Here is a 12,153-nt window from a genome sequence, read left to right as displayed (position 1 = left end):
AGGGGGTCTTCCCTCCCCACCATGGACCTCCTAGCCTATCCGACTCTTCTTAAATAGTGCTGCACCTACCAGAGGTCCATGACCGTTCTTTCCCTAACCTACCAGCTAAGTTCTTGGGAAGAGAACCCAGGGCCTCTTAAGGGAACTACAACTCCCAAGGTACATGCAAAGCAGTTGTGGTGCACACTGGGAGTTGTAGTCCTCCCTGAGCTCTCAATTTGGTTGAGTCTAAAAGTGTTTCTGGGTAAGGGTGAAAAGTCAGTATTGGGACTGGTTGCAACGCAGAGACCCTCTGCATTCTCCTTGCTTTGTTCTCGCCATTACATTACCATACAACACCATGTGTGGACATCCATCTCTCATGCTAAGACATATTACCCATCCTTACCTTAGGATGAGCCCTACCCCCAAGAGATGCCCACACCCTGCCCTGATGCCCCTGGCAGGGGAAATGAGGGGCCCCATGAACTCCTTCCCTGCCCCCTGCCCTCCAGGCTAGTTCCCTCCCTTTATGGGGATCAAAGGGCAAGGAGCAGCCCCACCCTGCTCCCTCACAAGCTATAGGCATTAGACTTGGGCTCTCAGGAACTGCGGGGACTTTGGTGCCCAAGCATTTGCAGGGGGAATGCTGGGAGGTTGGCGCCTGGCGACAGGACAGACACTGGTCCCCACCTTGGGGCGTGGATCCTTTAGTGACTGCTCATAGGTCTATCCATGCTCTGTATCAGCCCTGAGCAATATGCTTCCTCTTAAGGAGGTGGCTTAAGGACAGGGTCTTGGGTCTTATCTATAGGACCTCAGGGGCCTGGGCCCGCCTGCCTGGCACCAAGGCACAGGAGTGACCCTCCCCCACCCCAGGCCCACAGTTGGCATAGGGCACTGCGAGCAGGGGGTAGGAGGGAGAGGCGGGCAGGACTGCCAGCATCCTGGTGGGTAGCTGCCAGCCAGGCCGGGAGCCGGTGAGGAGCAGCAGGCCAGGGGCACCGGGCCAGCAGCTGTTGGGGGTAGCGGGGAGGGGGGTATCTTAGGGGACATTTCTGTGATTCCCTCTGAGCCTAGCAGGACCTGGGGTGGCCTGCTGTCTGGAGGACACTGGGGTACCTTTCACTCCAAGAGTAAGAAATCCCAGGAGCTTCATGACATTCTGTGGCCACTCACCTCGCTCTCAGAGCCTTCCTGAGTTGCCCCTCAGGCCCAGGCGGGTCCCACCCAACCAGCCGGGGAGCAGTAGCTTGCTTGCGCAAGGGGTGGGGCCAGGCGCTTCCCAGCAGATGCCCCCCTCCCGGCTCCTTCCTCTTTCGGTGTCCACGGGGGCTCCCCCCAGTATGTCTACCCCTCCCCAGCCAGCTCTGTCCCCCTGGTCACTGGGGTCTGGCATGAGGGCTGCCCCCTGGCCTGGTTGGCAGGGCTGGCGCCCTGGCGAGGAACTGTGGTATGTGAGTGGGTTTGGGGTGAGGCCGTGAGGAGGGCGGGTGCCGCCTTGCCCAGCCCCTGAGGGCCCCAGCCTGGTACAAGGTGAAGAGAATCCGGACAGCTCCCAGCAAGGGGCAGGCAAGGGCTTCCTAGGGTCTGCAGGGTCTCCTTCCGTTCCCTTAATCCCACATACCCTGAGGGGCTGGGACCTGGGCACCTGTCACCCCTGGCACTGGCTGTCCAGAGTTCCCTTCCTCCCAATTTGGCCACTGCTGGCGTCTGTCCCCACCCCTCCCGGTCTTCCTTCTCCTGGTCCCACCTCCAGCAACCTCTCCTCCTCACCTCTGTCCTCCTGGACTGGCCTCTCCTACCTTCCCTACCCCTCACCTTTTTCCCCCTTTAGGCCTGAGTGAGGCCAGGCGGGGGTGGGGACAGCTGGGGCTCTGGGCACTGCAGGCAGAGACTCCCGGCCCCTCTCCCACGCGGCCAGCCCTTCTGTAACCCCTCCCTCCCTCCCTCCCTCCAAGCTGGGGGGAGGGGGGCAGCACCCAGAGGGTTAAGGCTGGAGGGGGAGGGGCTGGGCCAGGTCGTGGGCGGCCCCTTTGAAGGAGGGAGCTGGAGTGGGGAACAGACACCCTGCCCCCCCCCCAGTTATCCCTCCCCCACCCCTCCCAACGTGCTGCCCCCAGGGGCCAGGAGTTGTTGCCGGCAAGGCCCCTCAGCGTTCAGGTGAGTCGGCCCTGCTCTGGCTCAGGAGGTCAGGCCCCAGGGGAGGCTCGGAGGCCTAGAATTGGCCAAGGGTCAGAGGAGGACTGAAAAACAGGCTAGCTAGAAGGTGCCCAGATTGCACTGGAGGCTTTAGGGAACAGAGGAGCTGGGGCACTGGCGTGTGGGGAGGCTTCAGAGTCTAAGGGGTCCCAGAGAACCAAGAAAGGCAGAAGAAGGGACCTACAGAAGCTGTGCTTGCTGGGCCAGGCCAGGAGGTTGGACAGGCTGGCAGGGAGCTGGGCCCCGGGGACCCGGCTGGGGTGTCTTCTGGGGCTTGGGGGGGCTCAGGTTTCTGCCCGCGGCTAAGCGGGTGTGGGGTTACCAGCCAGCTTGGTTACCCAGCCAAAGATATGGCTGGGGGGAGGGGGTACGAGGCAGACCCTGGCCCTTTGGGCATTCTCCTTAGCCCTAAGAAGAGCTGGCACTGCCCAGCCAGACAGACTCTGCGGGGAACCCTGATGACCAGGGTCTGCCCAAGTGACTAGTTACCTGCTTCAGGGTGGGCAGTCTCGGGAGGGGGGGGGAAGTCCAGTAGCTTCAGGGCTGGAAACTCTGACGGGCAGAGAGGCACCCACTGTCCCCCCTATAACCCCACATCCGCTCTCACTGCACACCCGGCCTCTCCCACCTCTCTTCTCCAAGTGGCTCCCAAATTTTGGTCGTCCGTTCGCTTCCTCCAGAAGGCAGGTATGGGTACCCCAGACTACTCCATGTCTTCTATAATGGTTTGTAGAACAAGCCCTGGTCTTGATTTGGTTCCTTTGCCGGGTCTACCCGACACAGGCCTGGAGGGATGCTGGGAGCGTGGCACATGTTGGGCTCAGGAGAGGCTTCAGTGAGAGAGGTGATGGGAAGAGGGAAGGAAGGTTCCCTCTGAGGATGGTTCCCAGGAGCAGTCCTAGGGACAGGCATGGCGGAGAGATGAGGGAGCCCGTAAGAGCCAAGGAAGGGAACCAAGGGTCATCTTGTGCTGGGAAGATAAGCGCCACAGACAGAAGAGGACTGAGAGAGTAAACGGAGTCCAAGCAAGACAGGCTAAGGGTAAGGGGCTGCTGATGAGCTTGGGTTCCCAGAGGTGGAGATGTGAGGCTGGGGAAGCCTTGCCCCATCCCTTCCTCCGCCATCTTTGTCTCCGTCCATTCTGGATGGGCTAACGCGCTGTGTGCTGGAGCTGATGTTATAGACAGAAAAGGAGAGCTGGCGGGTCCCTCCGTTGGGAGCCCCTGCACTGGCACCGGGACCTGGTGGAGCTTAACCCCCACAGCACCGGGAAGCAGCCGACTCCCCTTGCCTCCTTCCCCCTTCGTGGCTTGCGGTCTCTCTTCCCCGCCTCGGCCCCCAGGAAGTGTGAGTGCTGGGGGTGGTGAGGTTTAGGAGGGGGAAGCGTCACATGGGGGATGGGGCAGGCATGTACGACTTTAGAGGGGCTGGAGAGGAGAGAGCCCCGTGAGTGTCCTTGGCATCCCTGGGCCGGGACCTGTCTTGGGGCCTCTCTGTGGAAGTTCTTCCGATCCCCCAGTGACATGTGGCTCAGCCACCTCACCTGCCTGAAACTGGGTAGCTAAGGTGTCAGTGGCCCTTTGGTCCCAGAAAGGATGGAAGGAACCATGGAATAAGGATTCCTGGGTCCCTGAGGACTTTGGACTGGTTGCCCAGTTTTTCCAGACCCCTCTGGTCCAGCCACAGGCCAAAGCCCTAACTTCGTGCAGACCGGACTCCAAAAAAACAGGAAGAGAACCTGAGGCTTGGAGCTGGGGTTGGGGGTTGGGGGCAGAAAGGAGAAAGAAGGGGGAGGGGTTACAAGCCCAGGCACCAGGAGCACCGGCCAGAGCCTTGGGTCTCCGTCATCCCCAGCAGGAAGAGGTCCTCACCCTCTTGGCCTCCCGAGCTGCTACTCCAGAAAAAGCCAAGCCAGGCTCTCCTCTGGCTCCCTGGCAGAGCTGGGAGAAGGGGCCTTGGAATGGGGGGTAGGGGCGGGTGGGTGGTGATGCTCTGTGCGCCTGTGTATCAGCCCACATCTATTTTCTACGCCACTAATCCTGGTTCTGCCGGCTGCCCCCCACACTAAGCCTCAGTCCCCTAATCCCCAAGGTGGGGAGAAGGGGGGCCAGCTTTACTCAGCTGCCCCACTCAGGGCCTCCTATGGTGTCCCTTCAGCTGGCTCAGACCAGCGGGGTTGGCCCTGGAGCCCCTCGGTCCTAGTCTGGAAGGTCAGCACCTGGAAGGTTCTAGTTGCCTCTGTCTCCCCGAGTCGCGCCCGCCGTGTACCCCCCTGCTCTTGGTTGTTCGGTAGACACACTCCGGCAGGTGCCTCTAGGGACTGATGGGTAGGTGACAGGGACTCCCGACTCTGTCACCCCTTACCACAGCCACTCTCAAAGTTTTCCCCGGCCAAAGATGGCACAGGCTTGACACAGGGCCCGGTTTCAAGAAAGCTGCCCACTGGCTTGGCCGGTCGAGCAGGCCTAACAATGAGGGGAGCCCGGGGGGTGGCGAGAAAGAGGGGCGTGATGGGGCGGGGCCCCCAGTTCTTTCCCCTACCAGACAAACAGACCTTGCCTACTTCCCTGGCACAGCTGCCCCCCCCAACCACCACACACCCATGCCCACAAGGTCTTAGCAAGAGGGGGCATGCCGGGCTGGGTGGGGATGGGCTGCCGACATGGGGCGTCAAGGGGACTGGGCCCTCTGGGATGCAGATGTGGGATGGGTGCCCAAGGTGGGGTGGGCACCCTGGCACCAGTGCCCCACCCTGGCAGAAAGAAGGGGAGGCCTCCACCCCACCAGCTCCTCCCCTATGATAGAGCTAGGAGTGCCCCCTCGGCCTGGTTGGCACCATCATCGTTCCAGGTGGCACCTCGGTTGGTATGGGTGCCAGGGCTAGGGGATTTCCCAGAACACCCTCTCCTCCCTGTGTGCCACCTGCCTCTCTAAGGCCTTCCTCGATGCCTTGTGGCCATAGGCATTGGATTTGGGCCTAAGGAGTTAAACACCCACCCTTGCCCAAGCCCTGTGGGAGCCTGTGACCTGACAGCGAGATCAGCCAATCGGTACACCGGCCATACCAAGTTGCCACAGAGATCAGCCCTGGGGTGGGAGAAAGGGGGCAGGTTTACCAACGGGAATGGGTGGGGTGGGGAGGGGAGGAGGGCGAAGGATGGGGTGAGCACGTGTCTCCAGGTGCAGCAAGGATAGCTCCACCCGTGCCCCTTAGGAGGAACATGATGCACTTGGGCCCAGGAGGGTGCCCACTGCTGTTGAAGTTGGGTCTCTGGCTGCCCACCTGACTTGTGTTTGTTCTTAAGTCCCGGGGCCATTTGCCTTCCGAACCGAACCGTATGTAAAGTACTGGGAGAGGAGAGAACTCCCAGACTGCCTGGTCCCCCAGGAGGAGGAGTGATTTGGGGGACTGAAGGTGGGAACAGGTGAGCTGGCTAAGGGTTCCCAGGTGTGGCTTCCAAACAGACAAGTGGTTAGCGTTCACTCAGGGCTTCCAGGTGGGCGCTCCAGCTCTGCAGTGAAGGTGGCCAGCAGGTGTGACAGGCCAATTGTCGTGTCCCAAAGTGGAAATGTGTAGCCTCTGACCTTCACCCCCACCCCCCCCCAAAACTCTTTCCCATAGATGGCTAGGGCTGATCAGCTGTTGGAGTACGAGAGGACACTGACGAAATGTCAGTGGGACTGGCCCTAAGGATCGGCAGGACTCGCCTTTACTATTACAGACAAGAACTAGGCCTCCTCAGAAAGGAAGTGACTTGTCCAAGGTCAGGTAGCTCCCTAGTAACCTGGCTCCCTCAGGGTACGATCTGGGAGGGGAGAGACAGCCCTGTCTCCCAGTAGTTTTCTCAGCAGAGGCCATATGTGCACTGGAATCTGCCCTGAGGCCAGACTACCGACTGAGCCCTACTGTGTGTTCGGTATCATACCACACCTGGCCTCACTTACCCCTCGCCACAACCCCTGCAGTCAACTGGAATTATCCAGTATTACAGATGAGGAAAGAGGCTCAGAGATAACATCACTTGCTTAAGATCGTGAAGCTAAGAATTCAGACTCAAGCCTGGGTGAGCCGGGCTCGGTCCAAGCCGAGCACTGTTCCAGTCTCTATTAGCTCTAGAGCAGAGCCTCGGCCTTCCTAACCCTGCGACCCTTTAAAAGTCCCTCGTGGTGTCGTGGCCCTCGACCATAGAAGGATGTTCGTCACTTCCTCGCAACTGTAATTAAGGATGCATAATGCAAATGTCTGTGTTTTCCCGTGGTCTTAGGCGACCCCTGTGAAAGGGTCGTTCATATCCTGAGGGATTGAGACCCACAGGTTGAGAAAGCTGTTCTAGACCAACAAAATGTCAGGGCTGTCGAGCCAATCCCAGCTTTTCCTTCCCAGCCCCTGTTTTCTGTTTGTTTGTTTGTTTATTTTTTTGGTTTTTCGAGACAGGGTTTCTCTGCGTAGCTTTGCGCCTTTCCTGGAATTCACTTGGTAGCCCAGGCTGGCCTCGAACTCACAGAGATCCGCCTGGCTCTGCCTCGAGAGTGCTGGGATTAAAGGCGTGCGCCACCACCGCCCGGCTTTGTTTGTTTGTGTTTTTTTGTTGTTGTTTGTTTTTGTTTTGTTTTGTTTGTTTGTTTGAGACAAGGGTCTCTCTCTCTACATAGCCCTAGCTGTCCTGGAACTTAACTATTTAGACCAGGCTGACCTCGAACTCACAGAGACCCAGCTGCCTCTGCATGCCAACGCTGGGATTTTAAGGTGTCTGCCCCCTCACCCAATGCCCTCAGCTCCTTCTTGTGTAACAGGAGAGTATAGGCTAGACCACTGACTGAGCCCTCACTGTGTGTTAGGCACTGGGCCACGCCTGGCTTCATCTACCCCTCACCACAGTGACGTGTTCAAGGTCACTCACGAGGCTGCTCTGCAGTCTTTGCCCTCCCCACCCCTGTGGATGGTGGGCTGGGCCCCGCAGACACACACACACACACACACACACACACACACACACACACACACACACACACACACACATGAAGGCTGCCTCTGGAGAGGCAGGGTCCTCTGGAGAAAAAGGTGGCAGAGTTTAAGGGGGAGGGCAGGGGTGGGACTTGGCCTTTGGCAGTGGGGGTGATGCTTATCTGTGGGGGGCAGGAAGTGCCTGCGCCAGTGACACCCCGGCATCGGGTAGCTGCTCCTTGGCCCATGAGGGAGGGAGGATGTGGGGAGCGGGGATCTTGAAGGAAAGATGAACTTAGGGTGGCTTGTGGGGGACGGGAGGAGGAAGAGGATGGCTCTTTGTTGTTTGTGTTTTTGAGACTGGCTTTCTCTGTGGAGCTCTGGCTGTCCTAGAACTCACTCTGTAGACCAGGCTGGCCTACCTCTACCTCCTGGGATTAAAGGTATGCTGGAACTAATGGCGTGCACCACCACCGCCGCCACCTGACAAGGACGGCTCCTTTTGTTTGTAGGGTATACTATACTTGTGACAGAACCCAGACATGCCTGACCTGACACCTTCCGTCCCCTATCAGTCTGAAGTCTCTCCTTGGGCTCCACCAGAGCTCTGGGCCAGTTCCATCACAGACCATTACCCAGTTTCCAGGTGTCCCTAGCAAGCCAGTGTCGCCAGGGTCCTTCAGTCAGTTTTTCCTGAAGCCGAAACCAGGACTCCAGCCTCTTAGCTCCCGGTCCACTGCTTCTTCTAAGGGGATGGGGGATGGGGAAGGTCAAGTGCAAGTGTGCCCAGGCACTAACTGAAAGGCAGGCACTCCAGAAGCAGGCAGAGCAGTCTAAGAACTGGGAAGGTGAAGGTGGGTCCGGGTCCGGGTCCGACGATGTGACCCCACACACTGGGCACTTCACCTGGAAAGCAAGCTGCTTCATCTGTCGGGACCGTGGTTCCTCTGTGGTTGGCATGGGAGGTGGTCACATTTTGGAAGGGTATGGGGACTAGCAAAGCCCTTAGAGGAGTGTCCAGCATGTGGCCCTCCTTCAGTGAGAGAGCCAGCACTGGAAGGGGCTCCCCACCCCACCCCCTTAGAGGGATACCTGCTCCTAACCTCTTAACCCTCCGCTTGACCCTGCAGGAGAAGATGGGGAGCCCTGAGGATGACCTGATTGGAATCCCATTCCCAGACCACAGCAGTGAGCTTCTGAGCTGCCTCAATGAGCAGCGCCAGCTGGGCCATCTCTGCGACCTCACCATCAGGACGCAGGGTCTCGAGTACCGCACCCACAGGGCCGTGCTGGCGGCCTGCAGCCACTACTTCAAGAAGCTCTTCACGGAGGGTGGGGGGAGCGCTGTCCTGGGGACAGGGGGTGGCGGGTCAGCTGCCGGAGGAGCAGGGGCCGGCGTGTGTGAGCTGGACTTTGTAGGGCCAGAGGCCCTGGGTGCCCTGCTCGAATTTGCCTACACAGCCACACTGACCACCAGCAGCGCCAACATGCCCGCTGTGCTCCAGGCTGCCCGGCTCTTGGAAATCCCCTGTGTCATTGCCGCCTGCATGGAGATCCTACAAGGCAGCGGGCTGGAAGCCCCCAGCCCAGACGAGGATGACTGCGAGCGAGCCCGACAGTACCTGGAGGCTTTTGCCACTGCCACCGCCACAGCCTCGACCTCAGGAGTGCCCAATGGTGAAGACAGCCCTCCACAGGGGCCCCTCCTCCTACCACCACCTCCACCACCACCCCGACCCGTCGCCCGCCGCAGCCGCAAGCCCCGGAAAGCGTTTCTGCAAACCAAGGGGGCCCGAGCGAACCATCTGGTCCCCGAGGCGCCGACGGTACTCACCCACCCCTTGACCTACGAAGAAGAAGGGGTGGCTGGGAGAGTGGGCAACAGTGGGATCGGTGGGCTTGGGGACAGCTACAGTCCTCCCACGGGAGCTGCCTCCCCTCCTGAGGGGCCCCTGAACTATGAGGTCTGTGAGGGGGAGGAAGAAGAGGAAGAGCTGGTATATCCCCCGGCGTACGGGCTGACACAGAACAATGAGCCCTCGCTGTCGCCGGAGGAGCTGGGCTCAGACGAAGATCCCATCGATCCCGACCTGATGGTCTACCTAAGTTCCCTGCACCAGGACGCCCTGGCACCCGGCCTGGATGGCCAAGACAAGCTGGTGCGTAAACGCCGTTCACAGATGCCCCAAGAGTGCCCAGTCTGTCACAAGATAATCCACGGGGCAGGCAAACTGCCACGCCACATGAGGACCCATACCGGTGAGAAGCCCTTTGCCTGTGAGGTCTGCGGTGTCCGCTTCACCAGGTGAGCCGCGCGCAAGTGGGAACCAGGGTCCCGAAGGGGCTGAGGGTGGGCATGAGATCTGAGTGAGCACAGCACAGATGGCTCCGGCAGGGAGCAGCTCTCTTGTGGGTTTTTGGAATGAACTGGGAGGCCAAAAGAGGCAACCAAGGGGGGTGATTGTGAACGGTCTAGTGCCCAAGACAGTCCAGTGCCCAGGAAGGGTGCACTGGAGACGGGAGCGGATGATAGCAGAGCATCTAAAGGCCAACCGAGAAGGGTATCTATCCTAGGGCAGTAATAGGGAAATAGCAATAAGGAATGGGAGTGGGACGAGGCCTGGGAGTGGCCAGGATGGGCTGGGGAGCCTCTCCGGGGGGTCCTGAGTGTTTACACCCTCCCCCGCCCCTCGCCCTAGGAATGACAAGCTGAAGATCCACATGCGGAAGCACACAGGAGAGCGCCCCTATTCGTGCCCACACTGCCCAGCCCGCTTCCTGCATAGCTACGACCTCAAGAACCACATGCACCTGCACACGGGGGACCGGCCCTACGAATGCCACCTGTGCCACAAGGCTTTCGCCAAGGAGGACCACCTGCAGCGCCATCTCAAGGGCCAGAACTGCCTGGAGGTGCGCACCCGGAGGCGCCGCAAGGACGACGCGCCGCCGCACTACCCACCACCCTCCGCCACCACCCCATCCCCTGCGGGCCTCGACCTCTCCAACGGCCACCTGGACACCTTCCGCCTCTCTCTGGCCCGATTCTGGGAGCAGTCGGCCCCTACAGGACCCCCAGTCACTACGCAAGGGCCCCCTGAGGAGGAGGAGGAAGAGGGGACACCCACCACACCACAGGCTGAAGGTGCCATGGAGTCCTCTTAAAAGAGGGATGAATGGCCAGGCTGGAACAGCACAAGGGCCTGGGGTGCCATGCCAAGCAATGGGGAGCACATAGGACAAGAGGGGCCGGGGCCAGGGATCCTGAGCTTTGTTGGCATCAGAGTCAACCCCTCCCCCCCCCACCCCAGAGCCTTCATTCCAATTCCAAGCTGAGGTTTTGGGGCACAAGCTCTCTAGATTGGGGTGATCACCCAAGGAGTTATACATGAGATATATATATATGTGTGTGTGTGTGTATATATATGTGTGTATGTGCCACACACACGCACTGCGCATATATGTATACACACACAGTAAAGTGGGGTCCCCGTCCCCAGCTGCTACTGGGGAATTGAAGCAATAATCTATCTCTGATTCGTGGGGTCCCACTTCGGCTATGCGGGTTTCTAAGAGGCTGGGGCTTGGGACCAAAGCCTTGCCCCACTCCCATGCCCCCTGGGTTTTGGCTGTGTGTGAGGGGGTGGTGGACTGCCCCTCCCTTCCGAGACCCCTCCTTCCTGGTTTCTGTTCCCTTTTCCTGGCAGTAAATTATGCAAAGGGGGGGTGGTGGTAAAGGAAGGCTTAAGTGGGGAAACAAGGTGGAAGCTTGAAAGACCGGGTTAGGGGGGCTGGGCCTGTAAGGACGGAGCCATCCCAGTCCCCCCCCTCCACCCAGTTCCAACGCTGAGTCATGGGGTCCTGGAGAAGGGGGCGGGGTGGCTTGATTGGCTCGCCCGTCCCTGGGGGTAGCAGAAGGGCTCCGCCCAGCTAAGGGAGCTCTCCACCTCTCCCCTCCCGCGTCCCGGGGCAGGGAATGTCTTGTTCCTGGCGCTCCCTCCCTGGGGCCAGAGGGCAGGGCGGGCCGGGCGTCTTACCCTCTTCTCCTCCCCACCTCCCCGCCCAGGTGCAAGCCGGAGCCGCCTCTGCTGCATGCTGCCCCTGACTCACGCCGCCCCCGGGCTGGCGGGCGCTGGGTGTGGGATGGGGGTGAGGGGTTGAGGTGGCCTGGTGGGGAGCGGGCGAGCCAGCGCCATCTGGTGGCCATGCCCTGTAAGGGCGAGCGCCCCCCAGCGACTGCTCTTACTGAGCTGGAGTCACACCCAGCCGCCCTGGCCTGTGAACGGGTGCCCCCTTGCCAACACGGTGGCTAGACAACTCGCTTGCCCCTGGGAAAAATGAGCTGCAGGGCGGACCTTAGGGGAAAGGAATCCTTCCCTCAGATCCTGCCCATCACCCTTAGGACTGAGTCCACCCCCATTCTGTACATAGCCTCTTCTGATGGTCTTGTTGAAATCCAATTTCACATTTTAAACTACCAGTTCTCCTGGGGTGGAGAAGAGTCTTCACCCCCTACCCCTTCCTCGCTGGGTGCTGGACCCCCATTGCGGCCTGGGCTATGCCTTGCACTATCCCCCCCCCTTTGGCCTGGTGGCCCTTCCCCCTCCTTAAAAGGGGCAGGTTCAGGGGCCCGGTGCTCTCCTCTCCCCATGCGCCTCCCTCCATGCCCGTTTGCACAGCTGCCCAGGTACCCCCAACCGTGGGGAGGGGTCACACAGGGAGGGGTGGCGGGACCAGTCCCTGTATCTATTTAAAAAGTGATGATGTAATATATTAGGAGGGAGGTCAGGTGCCCTGGGCCTCATCTTAGCATTTCAGGTGATAGGGGAGCCCAGGGCTGGAGAAACCTGGGGCTTAGTCCCAGAGAGTGGGGGCGGTGTAGCCTCCGCGCTCTCTACTTGCGGCTTTCCCACTCAGTGCCTTAGTGGGGGAAGCGTTTCCCCCCCCCTCTCCCATTCCCTTCATCCACCCCTGCCCCCGCCTCGGGTGTAAGTGACAGGAAAGAAATAATAATAATTTAAGATTCA

The 12,153-nt window shown here is 59.9% G+C and overlaps 1 protein-coding gene across 7 annotated transcripts in view; it reads left to right on the top strand.

Annotated features, from left to right (window-relative positions):
* The window catches only part of Zbtb7b (zinc finger and BTB domain containing 7B), a 16,553-nt gene extending 4,400 nt beyond the window's left edge, over nucleotides 1–12,153 (top strand). For 5 of the 7 annotated variants that reach the window (XM_076574464.1, XM_006976323.3, XM_076574463.1 and 2 more), the window contains 2 exons: nucleotides 8,257–9,431; nucleotides 9,826–12,153. In XM_076574464.1, the coding sequence (XP_076430579.1) occupies nucleotides 8,263–9,431; nucleotides 9,826–10,291 (1,635 nt within the window). In that variant the 5' untranslated portion in view covers nucleotides 8,257–8,262 and the 3' untranslated portion in view covers nucleotides 10,292–12,153. Of the gene's footprint in view, nucleotides 1–1,959; nucleotides 2,143–2,861; nucleotides 3,223–8,256; nucleotides 9,432–9,825 lie in introns of those variants that run through there. The other 2 variants (XM_042279385.2, XM_076574465.1) reach the window with 2 other exon arrangements.

The sequence above is a fragment of the Peromyscus maniculatus genome, chromosome 6 (genome assembly GCF_049852395.1).
Source record: "Peromyscus maniculatus bairdii isolate BWxNUB_F1_BW_parent chromosome 6, HU_Pman_BW_mat_3.1, whole genome shotgun sequence".
NCBI classification, from domain to species: Eukaryota; Metazoa; Chordata; class Mammalia; order Rodentia; family Cricetidae; genus Peromyscus; species Peromyscus maniculatus.
Note: the sequence above shows the minus strand (reverse complement) of the source record. Positions and strands in the feature narration are given on the sequence as shown.